General features: G+C 42.8%; 3 protein-coding genes and 1 pseudogene across 3 annotated transcripts; 1 reads left to right on the forward strand and 3 right to left on the reverse strand.

The window, feature by feature from the left end:
* The first annotated feature begins 649 nt into the window (after positions 1–649).
* On the forward strand, positions 650–2,374 carry LOC125549006. Its single transcript, XM_048712512.1, has 3 exons — positions 650–1,047; positions 1,538–1,747; positions 1,890–2,374. The coding sequence occupies exons 1-3, from the start codon at positions 738–740 to the stop codon at positions 1,967–1,969; spliced, it is 600 nt and encodes a 199-aa protein (XP_048568469.1). The 5' UTR covers positions 650–737; the 3' UTR covers positions 1,970–2,374.
* Positions 2,375–3,349: 975 nt separating this feature from the next.
* Positions 3,350–6,621, reverse strand: LOC125549007 (annotated as a pseudogene).
* A 6,367-nt stretch (positions 6,622–12,988) lies between these two features.
* Positions 12,989–13,967, reverse strand: LOC125549009. The gene is made up of 2 exons (XM_048712514.1): positions 13,614–13,967; positions 12,989–13,529 (listed from the first exon to the last, which is right to left on the reverse strand). The coding sequence occupies exons 1-2, from the start codon at positions 13,965–13,967 to the stop codon at positions 13,116–13,118; spliced, it is 768 nt and encodes a 255-aa protein (XP_048568471.1). The 3' UTR covers positions 12,989–13,115.
* A 30-nt stretch (positions 13,968–13,997) lies between these two features.
* Positions 13,998–15,166, reverse strand: LOC125549008 (serine/threonine-protein phosphatase 7 long form homolog). Its single transcript, XM_048712513.1, has 2 exons — positions 14,232–15,166; positions 13,998–14,146 (listed from the first exon to the last, which is right to left on the reverse strand). The coding sequence occupies exons 1-2, from the start codon at positions 15,091–15,093 to the stop codon at positions 13,998–14,000; spliced, it is 1,011 nt and encodes a 336-aa protein (XP_048568470.1). The 5' UTR covers positions 15,094–15,166.
* Positions 15,167–22,182: the final 7,016 nt, after the last annotated feature.

Below are 22,182 nucleotides of genomic sequence, written 5' to 3' on the forward strand. Positions count from 1 at the left end.
AAGCCGTGAACATTTTTTAACTTTTTATGAAAGTAGCCCACATTTTTTTTGGAATAGACAACATTTTTTGAAATTTGGTATCATGTTTTGAAATTCATCAACATTTTTTGAATACATATACATTTTTCTAAATCAGGAACATTTTTTGAACCAGTGAACTTTTTTGTAATTCATGAACATTTTATAATTTTTGTAAAAATTTGCTAAACATTTATGAACATTTTTTGAAGTAGAAAACATTTTTAGAATACATGAGAATTTTTTATAAAATCATGAACATTTTTTGATTTCCCGAACATTGTTTGTGCAAAATTGTGAACATTTTTCTGAAAATGCAAACAGTTTTTTTTCTAATCATGAGCAAGTTTTTAATCCACAAAGCATGTTGTAATACCTTTAAAATTTATCAAAATTTATTGATAGATTTGGAATTTTTTTGAAATGGCGAATTATTTTAAAGAAGAAAAAACACAGAAAAGCATAAAAAACAAAAAAAGATATAAAAACATTTGGTGTGGCGCCGCCGCGCCTGGGCCCAAAAGGACTGCCTTGCCGTTGATGTCCAAGGTTTGGCGCACGCAAACAACGAGAGTACGTACATGTCCCGATTACCCCCTCCGACTCAGACCAACGCGCCAGCACCCAGCAGCAGCGGCGGCGGCGAGAAAGCAACCAGAGCGTTCGCCATTGTTCCGCTCCCTCTCTCTCTCCGATAGTGCGAGGCAGAAGCGCCGCTGATGGATTCGCCGTCACTCCTGACCATGCACCTGCGCGGGTCTGCTTCGCCGCCCGACGTCGCCACGTCGGTGGCAATCGAGGTGGAGGGAGGCGACGGGGTGGACCTCGCCCAGGTGGGCCTCGCGCTGGGGCTGGACCCGGCCACCGTCGGCCTCAATGGCTACTTCCTCAGCTGCGGCTCCGGCCACGTCTCTTTGACGGTCACCTGGGGCGAGCTCCTCGCCTTCTTCGCCGCGGGCGGGCAGCCCACGGGTGCCGACCCTGCCGCGCCCGTCGCCGTCGACGGCGGGCCCGTGCCTTCGCCTCCAGGTGCGCCTCCCTTTCTTGGAAGATTGCATGTATTATTTGCGGCGATCGAAGCTACATTGTGCGCGCGAGATGTCATTAGCACCTGTTCTCTGATTCTCTGACTTTCTTGCTCCTTTAAACTAGTAGCATAAATAATTGTTCAGGGTCCAGTTGTTCAGTTTCATATGTTAGTACAAATTATATAGTAGTACTAAGTACTATCCTATTTGAGCAAGTTGGATACTGATTATCACTGAATGCATTGGGATATTAAAGTGTCGCGGTAGCTATCAACTCGACTGTACTGTTCTTGTTCATAGATTTGCAGCATTTTCATGTGGTTGTTGCGAAGCAATTATCTCACATCAAGTGTTATTTCCTGATCATGTGATTCAGTACGTCATCTGTTTATGCTACAAGAATGCGTTTATGTCCACTGCACTTGAAGAAGTTAAACAAAATATATTTCCACGAAATTTTGATCTGAATCTGCAAATAATATCTCTGTTAGAGCCCAGAGTTGTTCTGTCCTCAAAGCGAAAGCCTGGGTTGGAGACCGAAAATTGTTCCAAGAAGAGTAAGCTCCAACACAACAGCTCCGCTCGCTCAAAAGGAGGCGAAGAGCTACTTACCGATGAGATCACCCTTGGTTTGAAGAGAAGACTCACATTGGACGAGGCTAGTCCATATAAGAAGATTAAACAAGTAGACTACAGCTCAGGCTCTGGTGAGTGACAACTGACAACTGACCAAATCTCTCAAGAGTCTTCACCAGTTACTGTATTTATTATATTCACCAATAATCTAGCAAATATTCTGAAATCTGAAAGGTTCTTGTTTGGTTTATTGCATTGGTTGGTTGATCAATGGAGTAGAAGCACAGCAGTCAGTTAAATACTCTTGCAGCTTCGCCATCAGTCACGACAAAGCGGCCATCGAATGATGAGATGGTCATCTCACTGTCGCGCAAGGGAGTCTGGTGATGCCAGTCTATTCTTGCAGATTGATATTTTAGTGTTACTCAAAAGAACTCGCGGACGTATATGGTGATGAGCAACATGTCAAAGAGGCGCAGTGACGTAGTGACTGAGATTTGATTATCACCTTGTCGCAAGTCATTGTTACTCGAAACAACTCCAGAGTTATGATGATAAACTGGCATCGCTAAGAGGCCTAGTGAGATTTGGTGATTCCCCATTACCATCATGTAGTTAGTTTGGTCCGGAGTCATAGTTTCTGGTTTGTATACACAGCGCTAGTCACAATAGTTTCAGGTTTGGATACAGTGCTAGTTAGAATAGTTGTACAATGGAGTATTTCTTTTGTACATCGCAGTATTTGATATAATGCCAGAGAACTTGCCGATGTCTTTCTGTGAACATAATAATGGCTGGCCTGACATGTGTACATTTTGCCTGCAACACGATAGCGCTACTAGCACCGTCAAATCTGTAATCAGTGCATTTGTTGCAAGACACTAACATTTTTTTTTTCGAGGAATAGCAACTGCTGTTTGGTTTGATTGTACTGTATGCACAATTATTCAGTATTTCACAATGCATATGCATGCTGGAGATTCAAAAAAGAGAGAGAAGAAGCATTCAGTATTTCGCCACACAGAGATGGGTTACTTGATATGATTAATACCCATGTAAATCCCTGAAGAATTGTACCTTTTTTGGGGATAATAATTATAAATTTTGGGGTACATGATTGTATACACAAACGAGAGCAAAAGAGATCTGCATACTACCAACAAAAGTTAGGTCTAAGGTCTTCTATATATTATTAGAGTATATTCCATTTTTTACCTCATCTTCTGAAATGTTGATTTGGATTACCTCGTTCAAGTTATTTTCATCCATTCTACCAGTATTTTCATCCATTTTACCCCATTAACCCAACTTGTGCCGCATTTTATCTTTTATTTGTCTACATTCTGTCATGCTGGTGCCGCATCGCATGTTTTTATTTCGCAACCGGTTTCTCCACGCACTTGTCAGCACTCCAGGTTTGGCTAGAATGAATTTATGACATCGTAAAAATTGATTTCAATTGATGACAGTTTAAAGGAATGAACTGAATATACTGTAAATGTATTTAGACTTCTTTAAGGGAAAATGTATGTAGACTTGAACATATATGATGAGCACACTGTGACATGGATAATGATACATTCGGTGGGGTGTGTTTATTTTGTCGATCTAGCTGGGCTTAGGCTGTAGCCGCACATAGATGAGTTACCTTATTACATGGACATCATGGATATGTACTTAAGTGTACATGGCAGCATCGTATCCATCTTGGTTGATTACAACATAGCCTAAAGGGGTACCGGATTGAGGAAGAGTGCGGTGACGAGGTCCTTTAGGTCGCTACCAAAGGTGTAGGCATCCCTGCCTTTGAGATAAATGATCTCGTTTGTCCTGCTGCCGGCAATAGTGCACGGTCTATCTCCATGGTCACCTGGTTCAATATTCTCCACCTATTCTCTAGGAGTGCGGCGAAAGCCGCCATAGCTTCATCACCTGTTGAGTCGTTCTCTATCATGTAGCACTCCACGGCGCTAGGCATATCCTTCTTGTGCTTTCCCAACTGCATACATATGTAGGTGAAAGGGGTACATCTGATGAGTATACACATATGCTCATTCACCATACAATGAATGTACAACATATCACATTTTAATATGCAAACTTGTGTTTATTTTGGTGCATATATACCTAGTAAGAAGACATATCGTTGAGGAAGCGAGTGACCTGTGAACCAGCGCGGACCATTCCAGGAACTCTGTCTACCCATTCAAATACCTCTTGGGTTGCCACATCGCCATAGCCCATTAGTGTCACGAGAGTAAGCATCGGTAGACCCGAGGTCATGTTAGATATCTCCTCATGTTCCTTGAAGCTCGGCCGATATTTCTTGCTAGACAAAACAGCCTCACGTAGGTAATATTCTGATGACAGCTTGTACTGTGTCATAATTTGACACATGCGACATATGAATTAGTATCTCTGATAAATATTAGGAAGAGAGATAAAACAATTAATTGTACATACACATGCTCATACACTTTACAGGTGAATCTGTATCTCAATATAGGGCACCATACCGCTTTTTTAATGTAGGTCATGCGATACTTGTGGTTTGGTTCCAACGCATCCTCAAACTCTTTGAAATTGCCGAGAGTCTTGATGTACAACATGTGAAGATATTCCGGTAGAATAGAAACCTCATTTTCATCCCATCTACGAACAAATAGTACAATGATACCCATTAGAGATCATTATACAGAGATGGAGTGAGAGTGAGAGATAGATCTAGTAACTCATGAATCAGATAACTAGTAGTCTACCTTTGCATTGCTTCATTGAGCTTGTGACACTCCTCTAATGTGGCATGGACATCAAAAGTATCATCTAGAAGTGACACCATTCCAAACACTTTGGCGAATAGGATCCGTGCACGAGAGTAGTCCTCCTCATGGAGCATTCCATAAGTCCAAAAGTAGATCTCCACCATACGGTCACGAGCATATGGTAGCTTCATGGTCTCATATAGGTCCCTCCACCATCTGCATGTGAACATAGTTATTTAACCTAACAATCTTATAAATACCGATGACGTTTCTACTTCTTCAGGCAGGTTACCCTATCTGGTATATTGTCTAGCTAGTTGGCAAGATGATGATGTGGCAAAAGGACTATTTCGTTGAATATATGCGATTTGGTTTAAAATTAAAATCATAGCAAGACTTATTGATTCTCACACATATATATTCAATCGTCTCCAGATTCCTTTCCCTTTTCAATGCCAATAAGCAACAAAAATAGTATCATGTGTCTCCAATGTTATTTTATTTAATTTTGCAAAAAATCACAAAAATGTATAGTATGTCTTGCACAGTGAAAGAAAACCCACAACGGGTCACTCCAAAACCAATGTCAAAATCATCCATACTCTTGAGAATTAATGTCGGACTAAGCATCAATAACACTTTGCATAATTTCCAAAGACAATTTCAGCTTAAGAAACACGGTGGTAATGATCCTAAATGACAATACTTGAAGGTTAGGAGACAATATGGCACATTACAAATGGTCAGTGTCCTAAAAAGCCATCTAGCTAGCATACGGAAAGACATACACCACAATATCTACAACATAATAAACTCACATGTACGTGTTGGTTTTACTATAGTGAAGAACTAGAATAAACATCAATGAGAAAAGATCAATTTATGAGAAGAAGACTTACAATGAGAGGTCCTTGAGCTCCTTGAGGTGAAGGATCCTAACGAGGTTAAAGTTCAGCCTAGAAAGCTCTAGCAACATGCCATCGTACACCCCCTCTTGCTCATACTCATCAATGTAGTGCATGGTTTCAATCCTTCTTGTGAACCGTGGGAGGGGGATGTCTAGGGCACGGGAGATCTGCTCTGCAATTGGTGACCTGACGTTGCCTTTGATAGCCTCCAGGTGCCCCCCCTTGCAAAGGCGATGGCATCGTCAAGAGCGACCTCACCTGGTGTTGCCATGTGAGCTGCATTGTACAAGCTCAAAAGGCCCCTCGGGTCATTGCCGAGGCTTTCACTGAAACTACCTTGGTCCTCTCTGAATTTATCAAATACATCTGCATGCACATTGATTCAAACATATCTTATCAACAGACGTGACATGCATGTTTTGAGCTGCTAAAATAACACGGCTTGATTCAAAAGGGTTACTGATTAGCGACACTATGCACTTACTACTTACCCTCAGATGCCCAAAGTCCATGTTGCCGAAATAGGCGAAACTTAAGTGTGGTGATGTGTAGGCTATTGGAGCCGTCAATCTCCGCCTGCTCTACATGCACAAGGTTTAGTGCCTCTTCAATCTCTTCACGGAAGTGATTGTCTATGCCTAGTCGCTCAAGTGTGTCCACATATGTTAGTGCATCGGCTATGGTCATGGCGTCCTTGCCCCCCTTGAACGCCTGACGTACTTGCCCTTTGAGTTGCTCCGCCCGCTCTCTCATCCAATCCTCCAGCCTCTGCTGGAAACAACTCAATATTAATCTTTGGATGTCAATCGTGCGGGTAGGATAAAATCATTAACTTGGTCTATCCCACGAAAAAGAACTTCCTTACTGAAGTTTCATGTAGCATATTTTACTCATAAGCTGTGTGTTGTCATTTGCGCAGTATTTGGTTTCCTATGACCGTATTGAATTAATATCATGTACATAAAAAAGTTGACGAAATTCAGTGTAGAGCATGGATGGTCCACGAAGCATGGCCTAATTGATCAACATGTAGCAGCTTCAAAATCCTTGATTCTAGAGTACTTGAAAGTTCTACCCGATAATCAAAATCAAATCATTGAAAGATAATGCATATAGTTAACGTGCGCGCATGTTAGTGTAAGCATGCATGCATGCATACCTGTGAGATAGGAGGGACGTAGGTGACAAAGAAGTCACCCCACACCGAGGGCGCAAACTTCTCGCTAGTGTCGGCGCCCCCGGAGGCCACCTGCACATGCTGCTGCCATCGGCTTTGGTCACCATCTCGTGGCCGTTCACGACAGAAGCAGCCTGGATCAAGGGCGCCATTCAAAGGGTGTTGCAGTAACAATAATGTATTTGCTTTCTCAGCTGGTTGCAAATACTTGTACTCCCTTCATTTCAAAATATAGTGCACCCGCACTTTCTGAGGTCTAACTTTGACTATAAATTTAACCAATGAGACCAACTATGGCGGGAGAAAAAATATATAATTGAAAACTTCTTTCGAATACAAATTCACTGATATAATTTTTGTTCCCGCCGTAATCGGTTTTGGTAGTTAAAGATAGAGAAAGCACTACATTGTGGAATGAAGGGAGTAACAACTAGTGCTGTAGTGAGGTACCACAAGCAGTGCTTGCTGCAGGTGATTTATCTGAGGCTGCAGGGATCTCTATTTATAGACCTATAGTTGTATCAACTGTTTGCATTGTAGTACTTCACATGAGCCTATAATTAAGCAGGCCCCCGTGATTATCCACATGGTACCAAACCATTTGAAGGACGTGTCCCTTTTAATTAATACTTGGCGTTAGATATGGCTCATGCAAAATGCGTGTAACATAACTAAGTACATTATTCTCTGTACTCGTGTAGGATGTGCATGTAGCCACGTACCCTATGCTAGTGGTTGGCGATCAAGAAGAAAAGAACCGATTTTTTATTAATAGTAATTATTAACCCAGTAATTTGGAAACTAGTGACGGGCAGGTGGAAATTTTAAAAATAGTAAGACGCTAACTACAATGGCGTCCACAGCTGGATGCTATCGAGGACAGCGTCCACTCAAGTGCTTCGCCGAGCCACCAGATCCGACTAAACCGAGTCTTTCCTAATGATAGATAGAAGTTGCGCGAGGTTTAAAACCCTAGTACGGATGCATTCTTCGCTCCTGGACCTCACCATACGGTAAGCAATCTCTGGCAGCCGGCAACGCCGATCATCACAGGAGTATGGATGCAGTCTTCGCTCCTAGACCTCGCCATACGGTAAGCAATCTCTGACACCCGGCAACGCCGATCATCACAGGAGCGACATGGTCTCATCAGCCGCTCGCCATTAGGATTCTCCAATTGATTTTGTGCTTGGTTCATTTTAGTTGTTGTACTGTTCTATCTAATCTCCTTTGTTTTAATCTTCTATGCAATTGATACAATGGTTTACAAGCAGACACTTTATATATGATTGGATTGTTATTCCTGAATTATGGTCGTGAGTCTATGGTTGATCAATGTGAAATTTTGATATTTACTTGCTGCATGTTCATGTTTGTAGGTGCATATAAGAACATGTTAATCATTCTGGTTTACGTGGATGGTGAAGTGCAACATGGATCCATGGGTGTGGAGTATACCATTCCTCCCAAATTAACATTTCCAGCGTCCGGGAATACTACTATTGAAGATATCAAGAGTGAGACATGTCGAGGACTTGGACATGTTAATGTCAGTGCTCAAACAAACCTGAATATCCAAGCTCGCTTTGATATTGGAGCTCCTGGACCACATTATTTTCAGTTAATTCCAATATATGAGGAAAGGGGATGGAACATGATTTTTGAGAAGACCAAGTCCCGGACAACGTGGCAAGTGATAGTGTTATATGTTAACATCACGCCAAATCAAAACATGTTGAGCGAAGTCAGTGGTGGAAGAAACATACCAATAATTGAAAGTCAATCACAAAGGTATGGAAGTGCAGTGCACTCGTCATTGCATCAAACATCTATCGGTGGTTTTCCAAATTCTAGTTCACGTGGTCCTGGCTTTGACATGGCACATGCTCCATCTTATACTCATAGTACTGTGAAAAATGATTTTCCAACAAGTACTGCCAACACTAGTAGAAACAGGGCCTTTTGTCCCGGTTCATAAGGGTCTTTAGTCCCGGTTCTAGAACCGGGACTAAAGGGTCGGTACTAAAGCCTCCCCCTTTAGTCCCGGTTCTTATATGAACCGGGACTAAAGGCCCTCCACGTGGCCGCTGCCTGGAGGTCTACCTTTAGTCCCGGTTGGTAACACCAACCGGTACTAAAGGAAATTTTATGATTTTTTTTTGAAATTTTTTGAATTTTTTTTGATTTTCAAATTTCTGAATTATTTTAACCTCTAATCTCTAATCACCCCTCATCACTGCTCAATTTAACCTTTAATCTCTAATCACCCCTCATCATTCCAAATCATCTAACTTCCCGAACAGTCACCCATCCTCTCACTACTCCAGCCTGAGCACGCTTAACTTCCGGGTTCTATTCTCCCTCGTTTCCAAGTCTACACTTGTTGTTTTCCTGACAATAGTAAGATGTCAATCCTATTAACCCTCAGGAATTTAGCTTGAGCATGAAGTCACATATTTCACTGTTTGAGTTTGAAACTATTGTTCTAAAAAACAATAATTATTTAGTAACACTAATATTTCTTGAATAAATAGTTTGACCACAGTTTGACCCTAGTTTGACCACAGTTTGACCATAGTTTGACCAGATTTGACCAAAATTCAAAAAATCTGAAATAATTATTTAGTAACACTAATATTTCTTGAATAAGTAGTTTGACCATTGTTTGACCACAGTTTGACCATATTTGACCAAAATTCAAAAAACTGAAATAATTATTTAGTAACACTAATATTATTGAATAATTATTTAGTAACACTAATACTTCTTGAATAAGTAGTTTGACCATAGTTTGACCAGATTTAACAAAAATTCAAAAAAACTAAAATTTGAGCATATTTTTTTCCTTTTAGAATTTGAGGATTCTAAAAATTTGCAAACAGGCCGTAGGCCGTCAAAATCGGGAGCGGATTTTCGTTCTGAACATTTTGATATATTATACATTTTTTCCGACATCGTATGCAAAAGTTATAGCCGTTTTATATTTTCCCTACATTTTTTGCAGAACATGTCCAAATTTAAGTTTTTAAATTTTCCTAACTAGTAGATGTAGTAATATAACTACCTCTCGAAGGATTTTATTTTTTGAAGTTTTTATCATTTTGTTTGATTTTTTCAAAACAAAGAAGGCGATCCACGGGGGGGGGGGGGGGGGGGGAGGGGGGGGGTAGAGTTTGAAAATGGGACCTTTAGTCCTGGTTCGAGACACAAACCGGGAGTAAAGGGCATTGCATCCTTTAGTCCCGGTTTGTGTCTCAAACCGGGACTAAAGGTGTAATCTTTAGTCCCGGTTTGAGACACAAACCGGGACTAAAGGGCATCGCACCCTTTAGTCTCGGTTCGTGCCTCAAACCGGGACTAAAGGTCTAATCTTTAGTCCCGGTTTGAGACACAAACCGGGACTAAAGGGCATCGCACCCTTTAGCTCGGTTCGTGCCTCAAACCGGGACTAAAGGGCTCAGGTGAACCGGGACTAATGCCTTAGCCGCACGAACCAGGACCAATGCTCACATTAGTCCCGGTTCGTGACTGAGCCGGGACTAATGGGCTGACCCGGCCTGGACCTTTGCCCCCTTTTCTACTAGTGCAATGACCCATATGATCAGGAGGATACAGAGCCAGAGGAGGATTCTATGGGACATGCTGATGACGATGAGCATGATTCTGATGCCGCACCTACCTAGAGTTCAGACGAAGATCCAGAACCAAGAGTTATGCATCATGTTAATTCATTTCCATTCATGCGTACATGTGGACAGAATGGTGTGAGAGCCTTTGGTGACATATCTATACTAACAGAGACGACAGCAGATGAAAGTTTTTTTGGATGCAAGAAACACTTTCAAAGACCATTGTCAGAGCAGCAAATTTTTGATTCAAAAGAGCACCTAAAAATTGCGATTGGTGAATTTCACATAAACATGAACTTGGAAGTGAAGTATAGCACAAGCAGTCAATCTAAACTTGTAGCAGAGTGTATCGATGACAGTTGCATGTGGAGGTTGTATGCAATACCAACAAAAATTGGTTCATGTTGGCAAATAAGGAAATGTCCTTATTCTCACACTTGTCGTGCACCGGCTAATAGAACTGACCATTCTCAGTTATTGGCATCTATAATTGCAGATGTTATCCGTGAAGCACTCAAGGATGACCTAGAGTTGAGTATAAAAAATGTGCGGGCATTGGTCAAACAACGTTACAGAAATTCGAGACCATCATACAATAAGTTGTGGCGTGGAAGGGAGAAGGCCATAGCACAACTTTTCAGTAGCTGGGAAGGATCATACAATCTTCTCATCCCTTTCCTCGAGGCTATTAGAGTAAAAAATCCAGGTACAAAGTATGTTCTTCTATCAAAACCCATGACATTAGAAGGGCATAGAGAATTTTGATGTGTTGCTTGGGCATTTGGACCTTGCATTGCAGCAGTTCCCCACCTTCGACCTGTAATAAGTGTGGATGCATCATTTCTATTAGGAAGGTACAAGGGCCGATTGATAATGGCATGTGGATATGATGCTAATAATAGGTTAATACCTCTTGCATTTGCCATTTTTGAGAAAGAGGACGCTACGAACTGGGGCTAGTTCATGAGATGGTTGCGGAGGGAGGTAATTGGTGTTGGAAAGTTCATGTGTGTGATTTTAGATCGCCACAAAGCAATTAAATGGGTGTTTAAGCAGCCACACCTTGGGTGGAACGAAAGTGCTGGCGAGTGTGTGCATCGTTTTTGCTCTCAACATGTCGCAGAGAACCTATACAAAGCTTTTCGTGATGTTAACATTTTGAAAGTTTTCAAGTGGGCAGTAAAAAAAAGAAACCTCGTAGATTTGAGGAGGGCATGTCATCTATTGAACATACTTGTCCTGATGCAATAACATATCTTAGAAAGGTCGGTAAGTATTTGCAGGAAGACAAAAATGAGCAAGAGAAGCCTGAGAAAGTATTTCAATGCAAGGATGGGGGTTACCGGTGGGGGATCATGACAAGCAATGGGTTCGAGTTCTTAAATAATGTGTTCAGGCTTTCTTGAAGGCTACCGATGGCAGCAATTGTGGAGGAGACATTTTCAAAGTGCTTAGAGTGGTTTGTAGAAAGAAGGCGAAGTGCTCTTAACTTGGTTGACAGAGGCAACCAATGGTCCAAACGGGTGGACAAGCTATTGGTTAAAAGGGCCGACAAGGCACGACATATGCATGTTATTTCATATGGTGATGAAGTTGGAATATTTGAGGTCAAGGTTGACAATGAGAGGGTTGCATTACACAATGGAGATCATGTTCTTTTTATTCATAAAGACTTCAAGTACAAGGTCGCTCTCCAACCAAATACTGCTCCATCTTGTGACTGCCTAAAGCCAAACCTGACCGGTGTGCCATGTGCTCATTTGCTTGCTGTTTGCAAGTACAGGAATCTAAATGAAAATCAAATAGTTCATTCATATTATTCTTCTGAAGTACTTGCAAACACTTGGGCTGGACAAGTTCATCCTTACGGGAACCAAGAGTGGCCAACATATAATGGCCCGATTATTGTTCCTGATGAGAACTTAATAAATCGTGGGCGGCGTCAACATAAAAGGATTCCGATGTACATGGATGAGATGCAAGGAAGGAGAATGGGACGCCAAGCCCGACGTTCGACTGCAGACAATAACCAAACATGTATATAAAGTAGTTTTGTAGTGGTGGTTTAGATGCAAACTTATTTTCACTTGATTTTAATATTCTGTATGTACTATTTCACTGTACGTACATCATGTAGCCAAGGACAGACCATTTCATCGAGTCGAGGACAGACCGGAGAGAGGTCGAGTCAAGAGAAGAGCACATCATCCAAAGGAAAGAGGCCGAGTCAAGGGAAGAGCACAACATCCAATGGAAAGAGGACATGTCAGGGGACGAGCATATCATCTAGAGAGAAGAGGTCGAGTAATAAGAAAAGCACATCATGCAACCAATGATGGACGTGCTTACTGATTTGCATTTATGTTCCCACATTTTCCTTAAGATGTAAACAAAATTATACTCCGGATACGAGTTTGAAACTATTTTCTGGATGTGAGACACGAACCAAAAAAAATAACTTTGAGAAAAGGAATTCATATTCTGCAGCGAATTGAAGAACCTGACCTCCCCGCAGACATGACATTCGATTTATTTTCCTTTCACAGTAGCAATCTGGAATATTCTCATGAATGCGTGGCACAACAAAGCCAAAAAAGTTTTGCAGTTTCCTGTGACATGTCACAAGCTGCCACTATTCGATATGCCCTCTGTACTTTACAACCAAAATATGTTCACTTAACAGGAACTGTAGCAACAACCTAAAACTGAAGCAGTACCAAGAATTCTAACTTGAAAGCCATTCTTTAGTAACCATGGCAGGATACTTTCAGTACAACATCAGTCATACTTTCCAGCTTTCAGTTTAAGTTGGTAGATAACAAGTTGCACTAGACAACTAGAATGAAGTAGAAAATGTCTTAAATCAAACTCAGACAAATTTAGCATTTGGTGACAACATGATGCCATATTCATACAAGGTAGGTTGCCACATGAACTTATCAAATAAGGAGTGAGAAAACTTAGTTTTTAAACTATTACAATCCATATTGGGGATGGCCATTCTAATCAACTGCTTGCTACGGACTCCTAGATTGATGCCTACTAGTTCTAACCAGCTCATTAGAGTTGGTCTGTTGGGTCACTTGACCTACATCTTGTGTTGTAGGTTCTCCATCGCTCATTGCTTCACCAGCCTTCAAGTATGTTGTAAAACCTTTGCTAGAGTATATCCATTCATTAAACACATTAGAATTGCTCTCTTTTGGGGGGCTTGGTGGCTGAGCAATATAGGAAGCATCATCGTCAGATGGAATATCTTCAATCTTCAGTGGTAACCTAGCCTCAGTGAGCATGCTTTGCAGCCTAGGCTCCAAGTTCAGATCTAACAAATTTCCTACACAGGACCTCAATACAGATTTCCCTATCTTCTTGCATCTACTAGTAGTAGCACATTTTATCCCCCATGCGGCATTCTTTAACTCACGTAACCCCTACAAGTGACAAAACAAATATTGCATTACACATTTATTACTATATAATGCAAATAATACAATTAAAGTGTTGCACACACTTACAATTCGAGCCAGTGGCGGACCACTAGGCATGTAGCCAGTCCATTCGATACTATCTCGAGGATATGGAATAGGTTTATCTAGGCCGCCCAAGCACTGAGAATCGAAGAATACTGTGTACATACCATTTTGTTGGAACCAATGTATGTAATCAGGGAAACTAGCTACATCGAAGGGAATTTCTTCTGACAACACACTTGCTTGAACGCGATTGTATTCTTGAACGTAATTGACATGGAATTCCTCCCAATTATGCGATTTTCCTGCAGAATGCTTAATTTGTCGCTGTCTCCGAAGCTCTGCCTCGCCACGTGGAATAGAAGGTGGAATGGCCTGTCTTAATCCAAATTGTCGCATCACCCTATCTGGATAGTGAAACTCCACAATTCAACAATGCATGAGTGGTACTCTAGCATACCACCAACCAGAATCATCATGAACTTGGATAGGCATCTGCTCCAGAAGATCATCATATGGTTGCCAATCAATTGCACCTTCTCGAATCAAATCAATCTGATTCCGATAGTATTCATTACCTATATATATTTCATTGCAAGGTAAGAAAAATATTTGTGGTAGCACAAATGACGTGTAATAAATTTAGTTATTAGAATACAATACCAGCATTATGAGGGACATCAAATGCGTGTGCAGCACACCACTTTGCTCCAAAAACAGGGTTATAATCCAAATGTACTTCTTCATCTTCCTCTTCTTCAGGTTCCTCTCCTTCTTTAGGCTTCTCAAAAATAACTTTAGGACGACCAAGTGGCAAACGGGACCAAGACCATAATTGTAGTAGCAATAAAGGCCCTGAAATTTCTAGTCTCTCCTTCTCAGCACACATGCTCAATTGTCTATACAACAGAGCAAGAGTAGCTGCTCCCCAATTATACTCTGTTGGCTGTCCTAAAATTTGCATAAATTGGAGATACATAGCTGGCACTCCATCTCCAGATGTATCCGTAAGGACTATGGAGCCAAGGATTTCTAGAACAAGTGCTCGAGCATGCCAATTAATATCCCTATCCATTGGATTATCCGGCAACACATGGAAGCGTTCTCGTAGTTTTCCCAAATTTAGAGAGTATTGTGAATCCCTCACAACAATATTATCATCACTTTTTCTCCTTTTCTTTTGTTTCACGTGTTGTTCATCCATGGGAATCCCAAGCAACCTCTCAACTAATTCCGACCATGGCGCATCAGCTATGCCAACAAGTGGTTTACCATGCATAGGCAGCCCCCACAAACAACTGACGTCTTGCAGTGTAATAGTCATTTCTCCTATAGGTAAGTGAAAACTATTTGTCTTGGGCCGCCAACGTTCCACCAACGCTGATATCAAGTATTTGTCGACATTGATTTTCCTCATCATTGCAATCTGATAAAAACCAAGGTTCTCTAAAGCTGGCCTACATAGAGGATCAAATGGGATGCCAACACGATGACACCGTACGTTCAAGGAAACATTAGGCTGCATTAATACAAACAGAAATCAGTTTAAGCCAAACACCAAGTATAACAGGCCACATGCAAATTCAACAAAGACTCACATTTTCCCAAGATTTGGATATTTTATGTTGGCTGTGAGGCATCCATAATAAATCACTAAAATGCCCATTTGTATTCATTTCAGTACCCTGTCACAAGATAAAAGGAACAAGTAAGCCTTCGGAGTGCACTACATCAATCATTTGCATTTATTCTTCAGAGTATTAGATAAACCTCAGTAAATCATATTATCTCTCAGTAAGAGCTATGCTTATGAAACCAATGACAAATCACTAAAGCAGCCGCATGAGCAATATCAATCATTTACTGTCAACTACATACAAGTACCAGGTTGCACACTTCCAGTCATGAAAATTCAGGACTAGAATTTTTTTGGCACAATATCAATACCAATCTATTAATCAGAAGAAGAGACAAATACCATGCAATACATAGAAGATATCTGCTAGCATCTACTGTAGTGTGCTATTCAATTGGAGATCAGGAAGAACATACAGTTTGAGGGAAAAATAACAGTACCTACCGTCTTGTGCTCCGGCGGGTGACGATTGAGGCTGCGAGGAATGCAGGGACGAGGAACGGAACAGACGTGGTGACCGCGGTCGAGAGAAGATAGAAGGGCCGTCAACTCCGCCAATCTCGCCGTGGTGGCGCAACCTACTTTGACAGTGAGGAGGTGGACGAGGGGATTACAGGGAGGCGGCCTTGAGGAGTTTGGCGAGAGATGAGGTGGAGGGCGGAGGCGGCCGTGGATAGGTGGTCGCGGGGATCAAAGGTGGAGGGCGGCGGCGGCGGCCGTGGAGAGGTGGCCGAGGTGATAATGGGCCAAAGTTGCTGGATTGCGGATGGGGTCCAACCTAACGGTGGCCGTGATCGATGCTAGCGCCCCGATCTGGATGTCGCTTATACTAGCGTCCACGTGTGGACGCTGTAATGCCTAGCGTTCTTCCTATTTCTCAAATTAGGAATTATCCTTTCCTTGTTTCATAATTCCGTGATTATTAATTACTATTAATAAAAATTTTGGAGAAAAGAAGCAGCCCATGGAGATATGCTATAGAAAGGCCCACACAGATGGCTCGCTTACTATGCATCTTTCCAACCAACCATGCAAAAAAAAAACTATGCATCTTTCCTTATTGCTGCCGATAGATCCCGTACGTACGTGTCCGATGTCCCCCCTAGGCTGTTTTATCCGTTTGTGGAAGCTTTTAGTCGGTAGATTTGATATTAGTTTCTCTCTCAAGCACGCCACGGTGACCAAAGCGAGGCAGGGTAGATTGCTACTCTCTCCGTTCTGTACTAAATCAGCGACTATTAATATGGATTGGAAGGAGTAGTAAAATATAGAATAAATTCTATACGTGTTTGATGATAAGTTGGTGGTTATTAGACATGTACTTGAAGGTGTTTCCTAATGAAGGTCATAGTAATTTTCTGTATTACTAAGAGCAACTTTAGCAGACCTCGCATCCCGTCGGCCCGCAAAACGCGTTTGCAGTTCACGCAAAACCGCTTTTGCGGGTCGGCGCGGGCTGGCACAGATGCAGACCCCTCCAAACAGATTCGTAAAAAAATATATTCGTGGAATATGCCTTTTTACGGGTCGGCATTTACAGGATCTGCTTGGGCACCACCGCGACGACCCGCAAACAGATAAACTGCAAATCTCGCATTTGACATAGGATTTCACAAACAAGTTCAAATTCAAACGACATAAACAGTTTCACGCGCAAATAGAAGCCAAGTTCATTACGGCTAACGCAAAAGAGGGCCCTGCAAAAGGTTTGCGCCCATGTCCGGCATCATCTTGATCGATCTTCACTCCGCGCCATCGAGTCCATCTTGAAGTTCATCGGCGCCACCGAATCCACCTCCGGCGCTTGTTCCAACTCCCGTACCGAAATCATCCACATTGACACCATATGGAGCGGAGAAAACATCACCGGAACTGTAGCACGGACCGGCCGACGCCACCATTCTTCTCTTCAAGATTTCTCTCCTTGCCATATCATGCCATGTTTTGGTGAGGTCGTCCATGTCATTGCGGTTCATTGACATGATCTTGTTCTCTTTGGCGAGCAACATGGACATGGATTTGTTTTCAGCGACGCGTGCTCTTCTCTTCTCGATGGCAGCTTTGCGCAGCCCCTCTTCTTTGAGCAACTGCCACTTTTCTTGCTTCTCCTTCACCTTCTTCTCGGCCAACTCTTTCTTGATCTCCAGCGACTTCAACAACATCGACTCATTGGATTGCACCATGGCATCAATCTTTTCCCTCAAGCTCGATGCTTCCTGATCTCTCTTCATCTTCTCATTGGTCTTCTTGTCGCCATCGAGCTTGTGCAAATTTCTTGGGCCATCATCATCCTCATCTTCATCCATGTTTGTAAGTGAGCCTCTCTTTGGTGGGGATTCTTTGTCGATCAACTTTCACTTCTCGCACTTTTGGAGCAACTCCCAACAATGCTCTATTTTGAAAAATTTGCCTTCCGAAGCTTCCATGTCCTTGTATCTATGTTGAGAAATCTTGTCCTACACAATGTGAATAAAGTGATCCAATCATTTTCCATGATGCAATATGATGATGCACAATTTGAACAAAGGCAAAACAAACTCACATAGTCGGACTTCACGGTGCCACTTGGAGGTGCATTGCGGACTTGCTCCAAGCAAGCTGCCCAATGGCTACACATAGGCTTGATATTCTCCGAACACCCTTGAAGTGACCGAAATGTGCGTGGAGTCCTATTGCGATCCTTTGCCATAATGCGGAAGTATCACTACTAGGGAAAACCCTAGTAGTAGTGCGGGTTTAATGCCCACTAGTAGCGCGGGCTGCCGCGCTACTAATAAGGCGCTACAATTATTACTTAGCAGTAGCGCGTGCGACACGCGCTACTGCTAAGACACATAGTGGCAGTGCTTGTTCACTCCCGCGCTGCTGCTAATCTAGCTAGTTGCAGCATGTTTACTATCCATCGCTACTAGTATTCTTTTTTTCATTTTTTTCATTTTTAGTGTATTTATACCCCGTTATACAAATTTTGGTACAATACCAATTATGAGGTTTATATCATTATGTCCATAACAGTGTGTCAAATAAAGGTGGATTAGGTTCAAGTGGAGGCAATATGTGATGCATGTCAAAAGTATATTACTAATCTAAACTTGATCTAGTTTGGACTAGTAGTACTTTCGATGTGCACCACAGGTTGCCTCCACTTGAATCTAATCCGCCAGCACAAGCTATTTAATCATCATCATAGTCGTTATCACCAACAGTATTTATTTAATCACCATAGTCATAGTGTAGCACATCATCATCCGATTAAACTCATTCTAGCTAGCTAATCACCACCAACACTAGATGCGGTAGCTATCTAATCACCACCAACACTAGCTAATAATAATCATCATAGTCATTACCACCAACACTAGCTATTTAATCATCATAGCCATAGTGTAGCACATCATCATCTTCAAACTCATTTCTAGCTAGCTAATCACTCTTGCTGCTCTCTCTTAGGTAAAATAACATAAAACATGTGTAGCTCTCCTCCTTCATCAAGTTAGAGTATGCAGATGAACCTATCTCCTAATCGTGGGCTGCGCTTCTGATTGCTGCCCTCTAGTACTTCCCTGCACTCCTCCATCACAAATTTGGTTCAGTCTTTCACTATTAAGCATTGCTCGCTATTAGAAATTCTGAATGCACTAAAGTGCATTGTAGGATATCTTGGCCGTAAGCTAACAATACTCATGGTACCTTTAGTCTCGATCCCATGAGGCACAAAATTCATCGAGAGTCCCTATTGAAGAACATCGTATAGTAACATACTTAGCAATGAAGTTTAGCTTAAAAAATAATGTATGCAAAAGATGCACTAAGGACAAATAGTAAAAATCTTACCATCTTTCCTAAATAGATGTGACCGTAGTTCATTACGAACACTATTGGCCGCACGTTTTCAGTACTAACATTTCTAAGTGCAGGAAGAAAATTTGTCTTGACAGTATCAAGATCCTCAAGCCATGAAACATAATGACTTAACTCCTCGCAGTTTAGTTCAGCCCCGGGACAGTAGTAGGTCCTGTCTACTAGGCGCTGGACATGTTTGCTTGAACGGAAATAAGCTGACAATAGAAATTAGTTGTCGACTATTTTTAAATAAACAATATCAAAGACATAAATATGGTTGAGAAACTCACATAATGGTATAACTGGAGGCGTCTGCACATCGAGCCAGATGTTGATATTACCTTCAATATCATCTTCGGACGAATATCAAAGGTGATAACCATATCATGCTCAAATGCATAAGTCTTGTATAGTGCTCGCCAAGTTTTGCATCCAAAATAGGTGTAGTCGTCTCCGTTGTATAATTTTACATGGAAAATACAACCATGCTCGGTCTTCAAGTAAACTTTCTTTACCTCCATAGTACGACTGAAACCTATCTTATCCAAGACAAAAACTCTTGCATGGCAGGGGATACGCTAGTAGAATAGTAAAAAAATTAAATTATAAGTTGAAGCAAATGAAGCAGATGTCATGCTTAATTACGAAAAAAGACTTGTCGTTGTGACTTACTGTATCCACTTCGAAGTTCACGTCCTTCCTGATGCTGAAGTGTTGGGGAACGTAGTAATTTCAAAATTTTCCTACACACACGCAAGATCATGGTGATGTAGACCGAAAGTGGAAGCGTTAGCACAACGCGGTTGATGTAGTCGTATGTCTTCACGATCCGACCGATCAAGTACCGAACGTACGGCACCTCCGGGTTCAGCACACGTTCAGCCCGATGACGTCCCTCGAACTCCGATCCAGCCGAGTGTTGAGGGAGAGTTTCGTCAGCACGACGGCGTGGTAACGATGTTGATGTTCTACCGGCGCAGGGCTTCGCCTAAGCACCGCTACAATAATATCGAGGTGGACTATGGTGGAGGGGGGGGCACCGCACATGGCTAAAAGATCAAATGATCAATTGTTGTGTCTCTCGGGTGCCCCCTGCCCCCATATGTAAAGGAGCAAGGGGGTGCGGCCGGCCAAGGAGTAGGCGCGCCAGGAGGAGTCCTACTCCCACCGGGAGTAGGACTCCCCCCCTTTCCAAGTTGGATTAGGACTTGGGAGGGGGAAAGAGTGGAGGAGAGGAAGGAAGGGGGCCGCCGCCCCCCTCTCCTTGTCCTATTCGGACTGGGGGGGAGGGGCGCGCGACCCAGCCCTAGCCGCCTCTCCTCTCTTCCACCTAGGCCCACTAAGGCCCATTAAGTCCTCGGGGGGTTCCGGTAACCTCCCAGTACTCCGGTAAAATCCCGATTTCACCCGGAACACTTCCGATATCCAAACATAGGCTTCCAATATATCAATCTTCATGTCTCGACCATTTCGAGACTCCTTGTCATGTCCATGATCACATCCGGGACTCCGAACAACCTTCGGTGCATCAAAACATATAAACTCATAATATAAATGTCATCGAAACGTTAAGCGTGCGGACCCTACGGGTTCGATAACTATGTAGACATGACCGAGACACGTCTCCGGTCAATAACCAACATCGGAACCTGGATGCTCATATTGGCTCCCACATATTCTACGAAGACCTTTATCAGTCAAACCGCATAACAACATACGTTGTTCCCTTTGTCATCGGTATGTTAATTGCCCGAGATTCGATCATTGGTATCTCAATACTGTTGGGGAACGTAGTAATTTCAAAAATTTTCCTACGCACACACAAGATCATGGTGATGCATAGCAACGAGAGGGGAGAGTGTGATCTACGTACCCTTGTAGATCGACAACGGAAGCGTTTGGTTGATGTAGTCGTACGTCTCCACGTCCTGACCGATCAAGCACCGAAACTACGGCACCTCCGAGTTCTAGCACACGTTCAGCTCAATGACGATCCCCGGGCTCCGATCCAGCAAAGCGTCGGGGAGGAGTTCCGTCAGCACGACGACGTGGTGACGATCTTGATGTTCTACCGTTGCAGGGCTTCGCCTAAGCACCGCTACAATATGACCGAGGTGGAATATGGTGGAGGGGGGCACCGCACACGACTAAGGAACGATCATGAAGATCAACTTGTGTTCATGGGGTGCCCCTTGCCTCAGTATATAAAGGATGGAGGAGGAGGAGGCCGGCCAAGGCAATTGGTGCAGCCCGGATGTGGAGTCCTACTAGGACTCCAAGTCCTAGTAGGAGTCCACAAAGAGGGGAGGAAGGGAGAAGGAAGTGGAGGAGAAGGAAAGGTGGCCGGCCCCCTTTTCCCTAGTCCAATTCGGACCAGAGGGGAGGGGGGCACAGCAGCCCCTTGGCCCTTTCTCCTCTTCCCACTAAAGCCCATCAAGGCCCATTGCTTCTCCCGTAACTACCCGGTACTCCGAAAAATACCCGAATCACTCGGAACCTTTCCGATGTCCGAATATAGTCGTCCAATATATCGATATTTACGTCTCGACCATTTTGAGACTCCTCGTCATGTCCCCGATCTCATCCGGGACTCCGAACTCCTTCGGTACATCAAAACTCATAAACTCATAATATAACTGTCATCGAAACCTTAAGCGTGCGGACCCTACGGGTTCGAGAACGATGTAGACATGACCGAGACATGTCTCCGGTCAATAACCAAGAGCGGGACCTGGATGCCCATATTGGCTCCTACATATTCTACGAAGATCTTTATCGGTCAGACCGCATAACAACATACGTTGTTCCCTTTGTCATCGGTATGTTACTTGCCCGAGATTCGATCGTTGGTATCCAATACCTAGTTCAATCTCGTTACCGGCAAGTCTCTTTACTCGTTCTGTAATACATCATCCCGCAACTAACTCGTTAGTTGCAATGCTTGCAAGGCTTAAGTGATGTGCATTACCGAGAGGGCCCAGAGATACCTCTCCGACAATCGGAGTGACAAATCCTAATCTCGAAATACGCCAACCCAACATGTACCTTTGGAGACACCTGTAGAGCTCCTTTATAATCACCCAGTTACGTTGTGACGTTTGGTAGCACACAAAGTGTTCCTCCGGCAAACGGGAG

Source organism: Triticum urartu, chromosome 3, assembly GCF_003073215.2.
Source record: "Triticum urartu cultivar G1812 chromosome 3, Tu2.1, whole genome shotgun sequence".
Taxonomy (NCBI): domain Eukaryota; kingdom Viridiplantae; phylum Streptophyta; class Magnoliopsida; order Poales; family Poaceae; genus Triticum; species Triticum urartu.